The sequence below is a fragment of the Petromyzon marinus genome (assembly GCF_048934315.1).
Source record: "Petromyzon marinus isolate PM22_M1 ecotype Great Lakes invasive population chromosome 84 unlocalized genomic scaffold, UKy_Petmar_22M1.pri1.0 chr84_unloc.2, whole genome shotgun sequence".
Taxonomy (NCBI): Eukaryota; Metazoa; Chordata; class Hyperoartia; order Petromyzontiformes; family Petromyzontidae; genus Petromyzon; species Petromyzon marinus.
In genome coordinates, this window is record NW_027422639.1 from 706,322 (window position 1) to 722,792 (window position 16,471).

General features: G+C 55.1%; 1 protein-coding gene across 1 annotated transcript in view; it reads left to right on the forward strand.

Annotated features, from left to right (window-relative positions):
• The window catches only part of LOC142908414 (uncharacterized), a 96,534-nt gene extending 80,414 nt beyond the window's left edge, over positions 1-16,120 (forward strand). The window contains 1 exon segment of the mRNA XM_076059111.1: positions 1,311-16,120. Within this exon segment, the coding sequence (XP_075915226.1) occupies positions 1,311-1,597 (287 nt within the window). The 3' untranslated portion in view covers positions 1,598-16,120.
• Positions 16,121-16,471: the final 351 nt, after the last annotated feature.

The window sequence follows — 16,471 nt, forward strand, 5'->3', positions numbered from 1 at the left end:
AGTGAGTTAATGGGTGAGTGAGTGTGTGGGTGGGTGAGTGGGTGGGTGGGTGGGTGAGTGGGTGAGTGAGTGAGTGGGTGAGTGAGTGGGTGGGTGAGTGTGTGGGTGAGTGAGTGTGTGAGTGAGTGAGTGTGTGAGTGAGTGTGTGGGTGAGTGAGTGGGTGAGTGAGTGAGTGTGTGGGTGAGTGAGTGAGTGTGTGGGTGAGTGTGTGGGTGTGTGGGTGAGTGAGTGTGTGGGTGAGTGTGTGAGTGTGTGGGTGAGTGAGTGGGTGGGTGTGTGGGTGAGTGTGTGGGTGAGTGTGTGGGTGAGTGAGTGAGTGTGTGGGTGAGTGGGTGAGTGTGGGTGAGTGTGTGGGTGAGTGAGAGAGTGTGTGGGTGAGTGTGTGGGTGAGTGGGTGGGTGAGTGAGTGTGTGGGTGAGTGTGGGTGAGTGTGTGGGTGAGTGAGAGAGTGTGTGGGTGGGTGAGTGGGTGAGTGTGTGGGTGAGTGAGTGGGTGAGTGTGTGGGTGAGTGAGAGAGTGTGTGGGTGAGTGTGTGGGTGAGTGAGTGGGTGAGTGTGTGGGTAAGTGAGTGGGTGAGTGTGTGGGTGAGTGAGAGAGTGTGTGGGTGAGTGAGTGGGTGGGTGTGTGGGTGAGTGTGTGGGTGAGTGAGTGGGTGAGTGAGTGAGTGGGTGTGTGAGTGGGTGAGTGAGTGTGTGGGTGAGTGTGTGAGTGAGTGTGTAGGTGAGTGGGTGGGTGGGTGAGTGAGTGTGTGGGTGGGTGTGTGGGTGAGTGAGTGAGTGAGTGGGTGAGTGTATGGGTGGGTGAGTGAGTGGGTGAGTGTGTGGGTGAGTGTGTGGGTGAGTGAGTGAGTGTGTGAGTGGGTGAGTGGGTGGGTGAGTGAGTGTGTGGGTGAGTGAGTGGGTGAGTGAGTGGGTGAGTGTGTGAGTGTGTGGGTGAGTGAGTGAGTGAGTGTGTGGGTGAGTGAGTGAGTGAGTGTGTGGGTGAGTGTGTGGGTGAGTGTGTGGGTGAGTGTGTGGGTGGGTGGGTGGGTGAGTGGGTGAGTGAGTGGGTGGGTGAGTGTGTGGGTGTGTGGGTGAGTGTGTGGGTGTGTGGGTGAGTGTGTGGGTGAGTGGGTGAGTGAGTGTGTGGGTGAGTGAGTGAGTGGGTGTGTGGGTGAGTGAGTGGGTGAGTGTGTGGGTGAGTGTGTGGGTGAGTGAGTGGGTGAGTGGGTGGGTGTGTGTGTGTGTGGGTGAGTGAGTGGGTGAGTGAGTGTGTGGTAACAACCCCCCCCCGCTCCCGCTCACCACCCCCTGCCCCCGCTCACCCCCAGGCGTGGGCGAGGTGAGGAGTCGCCTCCGTTTCCTCACCACGCTGGACGCGTCGGCGCTGCCCCTGGGTGAGGGGACGTTGCGGGCCCTCACCCGGCACTCACCGGCGCTCACCAACCTCCGTCTGGAGCGCTGTCGCTCACTCACCGACTCGTCGCTCGCACTGCTACTGGCTGTGGGCAACCCCACGCGGGAGCAGCTCACTCACATCTCTCTAGCTGGTGAGTCACTCACTCACCTGGTGAGTCACTCACTCACTCACCTGGTGAGTCACTCACCAGGTGAGTGACTCACCTGGTAAGTGACTCGCTCACTCACCGACTCGTCGCTCGCACTGCTACTGGCTGTGGGCAACCCCACGCGGGAGCAGCTCACTCACATCTCTCTAGCTGGTGAGTCACTCACTCACTCACCTGGTGAGTCACTCACCTGGTGAGTGACTCACCAGGTGAGTCACTCACTCACCTGGTGAGTCACTCACTCACCAGGTGACTCACTCACCTGGTGAGTGACTCACCAGGTGAGTGACTCACTCACTCACCGACTCGTCACTCGCACTGCTACTGGCTGTGGGCAACCCCACGCGGGAGCAGCTCACTCACATCTCTCTGGCTGGTGAGTCACTCACTCACCTGGTGAGTCACTCACTCACCTGGTGAGTCACTCACTCACCTGGTGAGTCACTCACCAGGTGAGTGACTCGCTCACTCACCGACTCGTCACTCGCACTGCTACTGGCTGTGGGCAACCCCACGCGGGAGCAGCTCACTCACATCTCTCTAGCTGGTGAGTCACTCACTCACTCACCTGGTGAGTCACTCACCTGGTGAGTCACTCACTCACTCACCTGGTGAGTCACTCACTCACCTGGTGAGTCACTCACTCACCTGGTGAGTCACTCACCAGGTGAGTGACTCACCAGGTGAGTGACTCGCTCACTCACCGACTCGTCACTCGCACTGCTACTGGCTGTGGGCAACCCCACGCGGGAGCAGCTCACTCACATCTCTCTAGCTGGTGAGTCACTCACTCACCTGGTGAGTCACTCACCTGGTGAGTCACTCACCTGGTGAGTCACTCACTCACTCACTCACCTGGTGAGTCACTCACTCACCTGGTGAGTCACTCACTCACCTGGTGAGTCACTCACCTGGTGAGTCACTCACTCACTCACCTGGTGAGTCACTCACCTGGTGAGTCACTCACTCACATCTCTCTAGCTGGTGAGTCACTCACATCTCTCTAGCTGGTGAGTCACTCACTCACTCACTCACCTGGTGAGTCACTCACCTGGTGAGTCACTCACTCACATCTCTCTAGCTGATGAGTCACTCACCTGGTGAGTCACTCACATCTCTATAGCTGGTGAGTCACTCACTCACTCACCTGGTGAGTCACTCACCTGGTGAGTCACTCACTCACATCTCTCTAGCTGGTGAGTCACTCACCTGGTGAGTCACTCACTCACATCTCTCTAGCTGGTGAGTCACTCACCTGGTGAGTCACTCACTCACATCTCTCTAGCTGGTGAGTCACTCACCTGGTGAGTCACTCACTCACCTGGTGAGTGAGTGACTCACCTGGTGAGTCACTCACATCTCTATAGCTGGTGAGTCACTCACCTGGTGAGTCACTCACTCACTCACTTCTCTCTAGCTGGTGAGTCACTCACTCACCTGGTGAGTCACTCACTCACTCACTCACATCTCTCTAGCTGGTGAGTCACTCACTCACTCACATCTCTCTAGCTGGTGAGTGACTCACCTGGTGAGTCACTCACCTGGTGAGTCACTCACCAGGTGAGTGACTCACCTGGTGAGTCACTCACTCACTCACCTGGTGAGTCACTCACTCACCTGGTGAGTGAGTGACTCACCTGGTGAGTCACTCACATCTCTCTAGCTGGTGAGTCACTCACCTGGTGAGTCACTCACCTGGTGAGTCACTCACTCACCTGGTGAGTCACTCACTCACATCTCTCTAGCTGGTGAGTCACTCACTCACCTGGTGAGTCACTCACCTGGTGAGTCACTCACTCACCTGGTGAGTCACTCACCTGGTGAGTCACTCACCTGGTGAGTCACTCACTCACCTGGTGAGTCACTCACTCACATCTCTCTAGCTGGTGAGTCACTCACCTGGTGAGTCACTCACTCACTCACCAGGTGAGTCACTCACTCGCTCACCTGGTGAGTCACTCACATCTCTCTAGCTGGTGAGTCACTCACTCACCTGGTGAGTCACTCACCTGGTGAGTCACTCACTCACTCACATCTCTCTAGCCGGTGAGTCACTCACTCACTCACATCTCTCTAGCTGGTGTGTCACTCACCTGGTGATTCACTCACTCACCTGGTGAGTCACTCACTCACCTGGTGAGTTACTCACCAGGTGAGTCACTCACTCACATCTCTCTAGCTGGTGAGTCATTCACTCACCTGGTGAGTCACTCACCAGGTGAGTCACTCACTCACCTGGTGAGTCACTCACTCACCTGGTGAGTCACTCACTCACCTGGTGAGTCACTCACCAGGTGAGTCACTCACTCACATCTCTCTAGCTGGTGAGTCACTCACTCACCTGGTGAGTCACTCACCAGGTGAGTCACTCACTCACATCTCTCTAGCTGGTGAGTCACTCACCTGGTGAGTCACTCACTCACTCACATCTCTCTAGCTGGTGAGTCACTCACCTGGTGAGTCACTCACCAGGTGAGTCACTCACTCACTCACATCTCTCTAGCTGGTGAGTCACTCACTCACCTGGTGAGTCACTCACCTGGTGAGTCACTCACATCTCTCTAGCTGGTGAGTCACTCACCTGGTGAGTCACTCACTCACTCACATCTCTCTAGCTGGTGAGTCACTCACCTGGTGAGTCACTCACTCACTCACCAGGTGAGTCACTCACTCGCTCACCTGGTGAGTCACTCACATCTCTCTAGCTGGTGAGTCACTCACTCACCTGGTGAGTCACTCACCTGGTGAGTCACTCACTCACTCACCTGGTGAGTCACTCACTCACTCACATCTCTCTAGCTGGTGAGTCACTCACTCACATCTCTCTAGCTGGTGAGTCACTCACTCACCTGGTGAGTCACTCACATCTCTCTAGCTGGTGAGTCACTCACCTGGTGAGTCACTCACTCACATCTCTCTAGCTGGTGAGTCACTCACCTGGTGAGTCACTCACCTGGTGAGTCACTCACATCTCTCTAGCTGGTGAGTCACTCACTCACCTGGTGAGTCACTCACCTGGTGAGTCACTCACATCTCTCTAGCTGGTGAGTCACTCACTCACCTGGTGAGTCACTCACATCTCTCTAGCTGGTGAGTCACTCACCTGGTGAGTCACTCACATCTCTCTAGCTGATGAGTCACTCACCTGGTGAGTCACTCACTCACCTGGTGAGTCACTCACTCACCTGGTGAGTCACTCACTCACCTGGTGAGTCACTCACTCACATCTCTCTAGCTGGTGAGTCACTCACTCACCTGGTGAGTCACTCACTCACCAGGTGAGTGAGTCACTCACCAGGTGAGTCACTCACTCACCTGGTGAGTCACTCACATCTCTCTAGCTGGTGAGTCACTCACTCACCAGGTGAGTCACTCACATCTCTCTAGCTGGTGAGTCACTCACCTGGTGAGTCACTCACTCGCTCACCTGGTGAGTCACTCGCTCACCTGGTGAGTCACTCACATCTCTCTAGCTGGTGAGTCATTCACTCGCTCACCTGGTGAGTCACTCGCTCACCTGGTGAGTCACTCACATCTCTCTAGCTGGTGAGTCACTCACTCACCAGCTAGAGGGGGACCGCACAGACCATGATGTTGTGTGGATGCGCAGCATCAGCACATCCACACAACATCATGGATGCATGCCGGGTCCAAGCACGACCATCTGCTGGACTACATAGTGACGGACCAGCGGATGCGAGCCCATGTCCTTGACACCAGGACCTACCGTGGCGCTGATCTGCCCTCTGACCATCGACTTGTCATCTGTAAGATGCGCCTGCCATTCTTCCACTCCGGTGGTGGGTGTACACCCAGGACCCCATTCCAACCTAAAGTTGCCTGGTCTCAGTTATCTGATGAAAGTTGCAAGCGAGAATTTCATCATCGCCTGTGGCTGGGGTTGGCATCGTCCCCCACTCGTCCTGATGTCGAGGGTAAATGGGCGAGGTTTAGGACTGTCACTCAAGCAGCTGCATTGGCTGTTTTGGGTACGCGGTCCAGACCTCCCCAGAGACCCTGGCTGACAGAGGAGGTGTTCAGGATGGTTGAGAAAAAGCGACAGGCCCACTGTCATCGGCTACAGAATCCCAGGTGAGGGAATGAGGAGGCTTACCGCAGCCTTCGCTCGGAGGTTCGGAGAGCCGTGAGGCGCTGCAAGAATGGGTGGTGGTCGCGGGTTGCTGAAGAGATGGAGTCTGCCTCAGTGGCCCACGATCACAAATCTCTATTTAACTCCATCAAAAAACGGTGATCCAATCTCCGACCCCCAGGAACAGGTTTGCAGATTTGCTGAGCATTTCTGTGAGGTCCTGGGGGAGGGAAAATCCCTCAGCCAGGAAAACATCGTGGCACAAAGTGAGGATGACCCTGCTGAGGCTGCGGTGCCTCAAATATTGGAAGAAGTCACCCCCTGTGAGTGGCTGGCTGAGGTGCCATCTGTTGAGGAAGTACTGAAGGCGATCCGGAGTCTGAGACCAGGAAAGGCAGCGGGCAGAGATGATCTCCCAAGCGAAATGCTGAGGGAGGGTGGCGTTTGTGCACAGACTGCCCTATATGACATCATAACAACAGTCTGGACCTCTGGATAGGTTCCGCAGGATTGGAAGGATGCCCTGGTGGTCCCCCTCTTTAAGAAGGGGAACCGCACAGACTCTAACAACTACAGGGGCATCTCACTCCTCAGTGTGCCGGGAAAGGTCCTGGCAAGGATTATTCAACATCGCCTTGCCAGGCACGCTGAGGAGAGGCTTGCGGAGCCCCAATGCGGTTTCAGGAAAGTGCGGTTCTGCACAGATGCCATATTTTCTGTCCGTCTGCTACAGCAGAGGTGTAGGGAATTCCAACAAGACCTACATCTCTGCTTTATTGACCTGGTCAAGGCCTATGATACCATCAGTAGGCCTGGGCTCTGGGTCGTTCTTCGTGCTTTTGGAGTATCTGACCCTCTGTTCACGATCATTAAGGACCTTCATGATGGTGAGCGGGCCCGGGTAAAACTACGTGGCCGGGAGTCAGAGCCATTCTCTGTACACCTTGGGGTACGACGGGGATGTCCTCTGGCTCCCACATTATTTAACATCTATTTTGACCACGTAGTTCGTGAAGCCTTCAATAGCTGTACCGGGGAAACTCCATTTGGTACAGATATAATGGGAGGCTGATCGATGCCCAGGTGCGGTCAAGGGATGGCTCCCTATTGCTCAACCACGTTATGTATGCCGATGATTTGGTAATAGCTGCTCATTCAGAGGAGGAGTTGGAGACGCTGCTGCTGAGACTGGAGCGTGCCACTAAGAGGTGGGGCCTTACCATCAGCCCCACCAAAACTAAGCACCTGCCTGGGTATTTTGTACCATCAGACACTCCACCCCCACAACTCCCAATGGGTGATGGGGCAGTTGTGGAGAGAGTGGAGAGTATCCCATACCTGGGCAGTGTACTTATGACCGGCTCCAGTTTAACAGCAGAGGTCTCACTCCGAATCAGTCGAGCGGCAATATCTTTTTATCGGTTGCGTAACGCTGTGTGGAAGCTACCTGGTCTGTCGCTCCGCACTAAACTTCAGGTCTTCTCGGCCATGGTCATTCCCTCCCTTCTCTACGCTTGTGAAACGTGGAACCCCCTAATGGAACATCTTCGCCGCTTAGAAACATTTAGGCTGGCCTGCCTACGATCCATCCTGGGTTTAACCAGGCTGGATTGTGTGAGGAGCTCACAAATCTTTGAAAGATCTGGGCAAGGTCCCATCGGTGAGCTCCTCCGGCAGGCAAGGCTGCGATGGCTGGGTCATGTAGCCCGCATGCCCAGCCACCGCATGCCCAGCCACCGCATGCCGAAACAGCTTGTGTTCGGCCGGATCGAGGGGGCTAAACGGGCGCGGCACGGGCTAGAGAAGAGATGGAGTGACGTGGTACAGGAGGACGTGGAGCTGAGTGGACTTTCCGATGACCGGTACCAGCGGTGTCAAGATCGGCCCCTGTGGAGGAGGCTCGTGAAGGACGCTACTGGGGCAGTTGGAGGTAGTTGCCCTCCAACAACAACGGAGGGCGGAGGAGCGACGCTCACAACAACGAGCGGAGCGCCGGGTGGCTAAAGCACAGCAGGTTTGCACAGTAGGGGGCACAGGTGGTGCATCAGCCAGTCATCTCAGTCAGTCGACCCGTGGCACCTGGGTCTGCCCCGTGACCTCCTGCCAGCGGGCGTTCGATACTTAACGTGGCCTCAGGGTGCACATAGCCTGGCACAAGCGTCGTGGTGACGTCACCGCCACTTAGTGGCGAATGTCGGTTGTTGTTGTTGTGTGACTGTGTGTGTCTCTGTGTGTGTGTGTCTCTTTGTGTGTGACTGTGTGTGTGACTGTGTGTGTGTGACTGTGTGTGTGTGACTGTGTGTGTGTGTGACTGTGTGTGTGACTGTGTGTGTGTCTCTGTGTGTGTGTGACTGTGTGGGTGTCTCTGTGTGTGTGATTGTGTGTGTGTGTGACTGTGTGTGTGACTGTGTGTGTGTCTCTGTGTTTGTGATTGTGTGTGTGTCTCTGTGTGTATATGACTGTGTGTGTGACTGTATGTGTGACTGTGTGTGTGTCTCTGTGTGTGTGTCTCTGTGTCTCTGTGTGTATATGACTGTGTGTGTGACTGTGTGTGTGTCTCTGTGTGTGTGTCTCTGTGTGTATATGACTGTGTGTGTGACTGTGTGTGTGTCTCTGTGTGTGTCTCTGTGTGTATATGACTGTGTATGTGTCTCTGTGTGTGTCTCCCAGGCTGTGACAAGCTCACTGAGCGATGTCTGCACCACCTGTCCCGCTGCGTGTCTCTGTGTGTATATGACTGTGTGTGTGTGACTGTGTGTGTGACTGTGTGTGTGACTGTGTGTGTCTGTGTGTGTGTGTGTGTCTGTGTGTGTGTGACTGTGTGTGTGTCTCTGTGTGTGTCTGTGTGTGTGTGTGTGTCTGTGTGTGTGTGACTGTGTGTGTGACTGTGCGTGTGTATGTCTCTGTGTGTATATGACTGTGTGTGTCTCTGTGTGTGTGACTGTGTGTGTGACTGTGTGTGTGACTGTGTATGTGTATGTCTCTGTGTGTATATGACTGTGTGTGTCTCTGTGTGTGTCTCTGTGTGTGACTGTGTGTGTGTGACTGTGTGTGTGTGACTGTGTGTGTGTGACTGTGTCTCTGTGTGTGTGTGTCTGTGTGTGTGACTGTGTGTGTGACTGTGTGTCTGTGTGTGTGTCTCGCAGGCTGTGACAAGCTCACTGAGCGATGTCTGCACCACCTGTCCCGCTGCGTGTCTCTGTGTGTGTGTCTCTGTGTGTGTGTCTGTGTGTGTGTATATGACTGTGTGTGTGACTGTGTGTGACTGTGTGTGTGTGACTGTGTGTGTCTGTGTGTGTATATGACTGTGTGTGTGTGTGTGACTGTGTGTGTGACTGTGTGTATGACTGTGTGACTGTGTGTGTGTGACTGTGTGACTGTGTGTGTGTGACTGTGTGTGTGTGACTGTGTGTGACTGTGTGTCTCTCTGTGTGTGTGTCTCCCAGGCTGTGACAAGCTCACGGAGCGATGTCTGCACCACCTGTCCCGCTGCGTGTCTCTGTGTGTGTGTCTCTGTGTGTGTGTCTGTGTGTGTGACTGTGTATATGACTGTGTGTCTGTGTGTGTGTCTCGCAGGCTGTGACAAGCTCACTGAGCGATGTCTGCACCACCTGTCCCGCTGTGTGTCTCTGTGTGTGTGTCTCTGTGTGTGTGACTGTGTGACTGTGTGTGTGTGACTGTGTGTGTCTCTGTGTGTGTGACTGTGTGTGTGTCTGTGTGTGTCTCTGTGTGTGTCTCCCAGGCTGTGACAAGCTCACTGAGCGATGTCTGCACCACCTGTCCCGCTGCGTGTCTCTGTGTGTGTGTCTCTGTGTGTGTGACTGTGTGTGTGACTGTGTGTGTGTCTCTGTGTGTGTGTCTCTGTGTGTGTGTCTGTGTGTGTGTGACTGTGACTGTGTGTCTGTGTGTGTCTCCCAGGCTGTGACAAGCTCACTGAGCGATGTCTGCACCACCTGTCCCGCTGCGTGTCTCTGTCTCTGTGTCTCTGTGTGTGTGTCTCTGTGTGTGTGACTGTGTGTGTGACTGTGTGTGTGTGTCTGTGTGTGACTGTGTGTCTCTGTGTGTGTCTAACAGGCTGTGACAAGCTCACTGAGCCATGTCTGCACCACCTGTCCCGCTGTGTGTCTCTGTGTGTGTGTCTCTGTGTGTGTCTCTGTGTCTGTGTGTGTGTGTGACTGTGTGTGACTGTGTGTGTCTCCCAGGCTGTGACAAGCTCACTGAGCGATGTCTGCACCACCTGTCCCGCTGTGTGTCTCTGTGTGTGTGTCTCTGTGTGACTGTGTGTGTGACTGTGTGTGTGTCTCTGTGTGTGTCTCCCAGGCTGTGACAAGCTCACGGAGCGATGTCTGCACCACCTGTCCCGCTGTGTGTCTCTGTGTGTGTGTCTCTGTGTGTGTGTCTCTGTGTGTGTGTGACTGTGTGTGTGTATGTGACTGTGTGTGACTGTGTCTCTGTGTGTGTCTACCAGGCTGTGACAAGCTCACTGAGCGATGTCTGCACCACCTGTCCCGCTGTGTGTCTCTGTGTGTGTGTCTCTGTGTGTGTGTCTCTGTGTGTGTGTGACTGTGTGTGTGTATGTGACTGTGTGTGACTGTGTCTCTGTGTGTGTCTACCAGGCTGTGACAAGCTCACTGAGCGATGTCTGCACCACCTGCCCCGCTGTGTGTCTCTGTGTGTGTGTCTCTGTGTGTGTGTCTCTGTGTGTGTGACTGTGTGTGACTGTGTGTCTCTGTGTGTGTGTCTACCAGGCTGTGACAAGCTCACTGAGCGATGTCTGCACCACCTGTCCCGCTGTGTGTCTCTGTGTGTGTGACTGTGTGTGTGTGACTGTGTGTGTGACTGTGTGTGACTGTGTGTGTCTCTGTGTCTCTGTGTGTGTGTGTCTACCAGGCTGTGACAAGCTCACTGAGCGATGTCTGCACCACCTGTCCCGCTGTGTGTCTCTGTGTGTGTGTCTCTGTGTGTGTGTCTCTGTGTGTGTGTGACTGTGTGTGTGTATGTGACTGTGTGTGACTGTGTCTCTGTGTGTGTCTACCAGGCTGTGACAAGCTCACTGAGCGATGTCTGCACCACCTGTCCCGCTGTGTGTCTCTGTGTGTGTGTCTCTGTGTGTGACTGTGTGTCTCTGTGTGTGTGACTGTGTGTGTCTGTGTGTGTGTCTCCCAGGCTGTGACAAGCTCACTGAGCGATGTCTGCACCACCTGTCCCGCTGTGTGTCTCTGTGTGTGTGACTGTGTGTGTGTCTCTGTGTGTGTGACTGTGTGTGACTGTGTGTGTGTGACTGTGTGACTGTGTGTGTGTCTACCAGGCTGTGACAAGCTCACGGAGCGATGTCTGCACCACCTGTCCCGCTGTGTGTCTCTGTGTGTGTGTCTCTGTGTGTGTGACTGTGTGTGTGACTGTGTGTGACTGTGTGACTGTGTGTGTGTCTCCCAGGCTGTGACAAGCTCACTGAGCGATGTCTGCACCACCTGTCCCGCTGTGTGTGACTGTGTGTGTGACTGTGTGTGTGACTGTGTGTGACTGTGTGTGTGACTGTGTGTGTGTCTCCCAGGCTGTGACAAGCTCACTGAGCGATGTCTGCACCACCTGTCCCGCTGTGTGTCTCTGTGTGTGTGACTGTGTGTGTGTGACTGTGTGTGTGACTGTGTGTGACTGTGTGTCTCTGTGTGTGTGACTGTGTGTGTCTGTGTGTGTGTGTCTCCCAGGCTGTGACAAGCTCACGGAGCGATGTCTGCACCACCTGTCCCGCTGTGTGTCTCTGTGTGTGTGTCTCTGTGTCTCTGTGTGTGTGTCTGTGTGTGACTGTGTGTGTCTCTGTGTGTGTGTGTCTCCCAGGCTGTGACAAGCTCACTGAGCGATGTCTGCACCACCTGTCCCGCTGTGTGTCTCTGTCTCTGTGTCTCTGTGTGTGTGTCTCTGTGTGTGTGTGACTGTGTGTGTGTATGTGACTGTGTGTGACTGTGTCTCTGTGTGTGTCTACCAGGCTGTGACAAGCTCACTGAGCGATGTCTGCACCACCTGTCCCGCTGTGTGTCTCTGTGTGTGTGACTGTGTGTGTGTGACTGTGTGTGTGACTGTGTGTGACTGTGTGTGTCTCTGTGTCTCTGTGTGTGTGTGTCTACCAGGCTGTGACAAGCTCACTGAGCGATGTCTGCACCACCTGTCCCGCTGTGTGTCTCTGTGTGTGTGTCTCTGTGTGTGTGACTGTGTGTGTCTGTGTGTGACTGTGTGTGTGTCTACCAGGCTGTGACAAGCTCACTGAGCGATGTCTGCACCACCTGTCCCGCTGTGTGTCTCTGTGTGTGTGACTGTGTGTGTGACTGTGTGTGTGTGACTGTGTGTGTGTGTGTCTCCCAGGCTGTGACAAGCTCACTGAGCGATGTCTGCACCACCTGTCCCGCTGTGTGTCTCTGTGTGTGTGTCTGTGTGTGTGTCTCTGTGTGTGACTGTGTGTGACTGTGTGTGTCTCTGTGTGTGTGTCTCTGTGTGTGTCTCCCAGGCTGTGACAAGCTCACTGAGCGATGTCTGCACCACCTGTCCCGCTGTGTGTCTCTGCGCCGGGTGGATCTCGGCGACTGCCGGCGAGTCTCCCTCGATGCGTTCCGCCGCTTTGCCGCGGCGCTCACCACACCCCTCACCGTCGCCGGTGAGCGGCTGGCATGGCGCTCGCAGGAGCAGCCTTCGTGACCATCGCTGGCCGCTCACCAACACCTCCTCCACCGCAGACGTCACCGCCACTCCACTGCCCGTTGTTTTAAAGTTTAAATTTAATTCGTGGCAACACTCTCCGTGTGGTGGTGGTGAGGCTGTGGGTCTCTGTGTGGTGGTGAGTCTGTGGGTCTCTGTGTGGTGGTGAGTCTGTGGGTCTCTGTGTGGTGAGTCTGTGGGTCTCTGTGTGGTGAGGCTGTGGGTCTCTGTGTGGTGAGTCTGTGGGTCTCTGTGTGGTGAGTCTGTGGGTCTCTGTGTGGTGGTGAGGCTGTGGGTCTCTGTGTGGTGGTGAGGCTGTGGGTCTCTGTGTGGTGAGTCTGTGGGTCTCTGTGTGGTGAGTGTGTGGGTCTCTGTGTGGTGAGTCTGTGGGTCTCTGTGTGGTGGTGAGTCTGTGGGTCTCTGTGTGGTGAGTCTATGGGTCTCTGTGTGGTGAGTCTGTGGGTCTCTGTGTGGTGAGTCTGTGGGTCTCTGTGTGGTGAGTCTGTGGGTCTCTGTGTGGTGAGTCTGTGGGTCTCTGTGTGGTGAGTCTGTGGGTCTCTGTGTGGTGAGTCTGTGGGTCTCTGTGTGGTGAGTCTGTGGGTCTCTGTGTGGTGAGTCTGTGGGTCTCTGTGTGGTGAGTCTGTGGGTCTCTGTGTGGTGAGTCTGTGGGTCTCTGTGTGGTGGTGAGGCTGTGAGTCTCTGTGTGGTGGTGAGTCTGTGGGTCTCTGTGTGGTGGTGAGTCTGTGGGTCTCTGTGTGGTGGTGAGTCTGTGGGTCTCTGTGTGGTGGTGAGTCTGTGGGTCTCTGTGTGGTGGTGAGTCTATGGGTCTCTGTGTGGTGGTGAGTCTGTGGGTCTCCGTGTGGTGGTGAGGCTGTGGGTCTCTGTGTGGTGGTGAGGCTGTGGGTCTCTGTGTGGTGAGTCTGTGGGTCTCTGTGTGGTGGTGAGTCTGTGGGTCTCTGTGTGGTGGTGAGGCTGTGGGTCTCTGTGTGGTGGTGGGGCTGTGGGTCTCTGTGTCGTGGTGAGGCTGTGGGTCTCTGGTGGTGAGTCTGTGGGTCTCTGTGTGGTGAGTCTGTGGGTCTCTCGTGGTGAGTCTGTGGGTCTCTGTGTGGTGAGTCTGTGGGTCTCTGTGTGGTGGTGAGGCTGTGGGTCTCTGTGTGGTGGTGAGTCTGTGGGTCTCTGTGTGGTGAGTCTGTGGGTCTCTGTGTGGTGGTGAGGCTGTGGGTCTCTGCGTGGTGGTGAGTCTGTGGGTCTCTGTGTGGTGAGTCTGTGGGTCTCTGTGTGGTGGTGAGTCTGTGGGTCTCTGTGTGGTGGTGAGTCTGTGGGTCTCTGTGTGGTGAGTCTGTGGGTCTCTGTGTGGTGGTGAGGCTGTGGGTCTCTGTGTGGTGAGTCTGTGGGTCTCTGTGTGGTGGTGAGTCTGTGGGTCTCTGTGTGGTGGTGAGTCTGTGGGTCTCTGTGTGGTGAGTCTGTGGGTCTCTGTGTGGTGGTGAGGCTGTGGGTCTCTGTGTGGTGAGTCTGTGGGTCTCTGTGTGGTGGTGAGTCTGTGGGTCTCTGGTGGTGAGTCTGTGGGTCTCTGTGTGGTGAGTCTGTGGGTCTCTCGTGGTGAGTCTGTGGGTCTCTGTGTGGTGAGTCTGTGGGTCTCTGTGTGGTGGTGAGTCTGTGGGTCTCTGTGTGGTTGTGAGTCTGTGGGTCTCTGTGTGGTGGTGAGGCTGTGGGTCTCTGTGTGGTGGTGAGGCTGTGGGTCTCTGGTGGTGAGTCTGTGGGTCTCTGTGTGGTGGTGAGGCTGTGGATCTCTGTGTGGTGGTGAGTCTGTGGGTCTCTGTGTGGTGGTGAGTCTGTGGGTTTCTGTGTGGTGGTGAGTCTGTGGGTCTCTGTGTGGTGGTGAGGCTGTGGGTCTCTGTGTCGTGGTGAGGCTGTGGGTCTCTGTGTGGTGAGTCTGTGGGTCTTTGTTTGGTGAGTCTGTGGGTCTCTGTGTAGTGAGTCTATGGGTCTCTGTGTGGTGGTGAGGCTGTGGGTCTCTGTGTGGTGAGTCTGTGAGTCTCTGTGTGGTGGTGAGTCTGTGGGTCTCTGTGTGGTGGTGAGGCTGTGGGTCTCTGTGTGGTGAGTCTGTGGGTCTCTGTGTGGTGGTGAGGCTGTGGGTCTCTGTGTGGTGAGTCTGTGGGTCTCTGTGTGGTGGTGAGTCTGTGGGTCTCTGTGTGGTGGTGAGGCTGTGGGTCTCTGTGTGGTAGTGAGGCTGTGGGTCTCTGTGTGGTGAGTCTGTGGGTCTCTTTGGGGTGAGTCTGTGGGTCTCTCGTGGTGAGTCTGTGGGTCTCTGTGTGGTGGTGAGTCTGTGGGTCTCTGTGTGGTGAGTCTGTGGGTCTCTGGTGGTGAGTCTGTGGGTCTCTGTGTGGTGAGTCTGTGGGTCTCTTTGGGGTGAGTCTGTGGGTCTCTCGTGGTGAGTCTGTGGGTCTCTGTGTGGTGGTGAGTCTGTGGGTCTCTGTGTGGTGGTGAGGCTGTGGGTCTCTGTGTGGTGGTGAGTCTGTGGGTCTCTGTGTGGTGAGTCTGTGGGTCTCTCGTGGTGAGTCTGTGGGTCTCTGTGTGGTGAGTCTGTGGGTCTCTGTGTGGTGAGTCTGTGGGTCTCTGTGTAGTGAGTCTATGGGTCTCTGTGTGGTGGTGAGGCTGTGGGTCTCTGTGTGGTGAGTCTGTGAGTCTCTGTGTGGTGGTGAGTCTGTGGGTCTCTGTGTGGTGAGGCTGTGGGTCTCTGTGTGGTGGTGAGGCTGTGGGTCTCTGTGTGGTGGTGAGTCTGTGGGTCTCTGTGTGGTGGTGAGTCTGTGGGTCTCTGTGTGGTGGTGAGGCTGTGGGTCTCTGTGTGGTGGTGAGTCTGTGGGTTTCTGTGTGGTGGTGAGTCTGTGGGTCTCTGTGTGGTGGTGAGGCTGTGGGTCTCTGTGTGGTGAGTCTGTGGGTCTTTGTGTGGTGAGTCTGTGGGTCTCTGTGTAGTGAGTCTATGGGTCTCTGTGTGGTGAGTCTGTGGGTCTGTGTGGCGAGTCTATGGGTCTGTGAGGTGAGTCTATGGGTCTCTGTGTGGTGTGTGGATCTCTGTGTGGTGAGTCTGTGGTTCTGTGTGGTGAGACTATGGATATCTGTGTGGTGAGTCTGTAGGTCTCTGTGTGGTGAGTCTGTGGGTCTCCGTGCGTGGTGAGTCTGTGGGTCTCTGTGTGGTGAGTCTATGGGTCTCTGTGTGGTGAGTCCATGGTTCTGTGTGGTGAGACTATGGGTATCTGTGTGGTGAGTCTGTAGGTCTCTGTGTGGTGAGTCTATGGGTATCTGTGTGGTGAGTCTGTGGGTCTCTGTGTGGTGAGGCTATGGGTTTCTGTGTGGTGAGTCTATGGATCTCTGTGTAGTGAGTCTGTGTGTCTGTGTGGTGAGTCTGTGGGTCTGTTTGTGGTGAGTCTGTGGGTCTCTGTGTGGTGACTGTGGTGAGTCTGTGGGTCTCTGTGTGGTGAGTCTGTGGGTCTCTGTGTGGTGAGTCTGTGGGTCTCTGTGTAGTGAGTCTGTGGGTCTCTGTGTGGTGAGTCTGTGGGTCTCTGACACGGCCATCGTGAACCCCCTGAGAGAGATGAACCCAGACCCTCAATGTGCCGCTGGTCGGGCGGTCACTGAAGGAATATTTCTGCGAGTGGAGGGAGTTTACCCCCTCCCCCCCACCTCATCTTCCTGCCTGCGTTGTGTACAATGGGTTGTTGATGTTCTTATAATAACTATAAAGTTACCATTCTGATTTCTACTGTAATAATAATAAATCGTTATTTTGTCATAATCCGGCAACGGGCGGTCATTTCTATTGTTGTGTGTCAGTGTCTGTCAGTGTGTGTGTGTCAGTGTGTGTCCGTCTGTGTGTGTCTGTGTGTGTCAGTGTGTGTCAGTGTGTGTCAGTGTGTGTCTGTGTGTGTGTCAGTGTCTGTGTCAGTGTGTATGTCAGTGTGTGTGTCAGTGTGTGTGTCAGTGTGTGTCAGTGTGTGTGTCAGTGTGTCTGTGTGTATCAGTGTGTGTCAGTGTGTGTCAGTGTGTATGTCAGTGTCTGTGTGTCAGTGTGTATGTCAGTGTCTGTGTGTCAGTGTGTGTGTCAGTGTCTGTATGTCAGTGTGTCTGTGTGTGTGTCAGTGTGTGT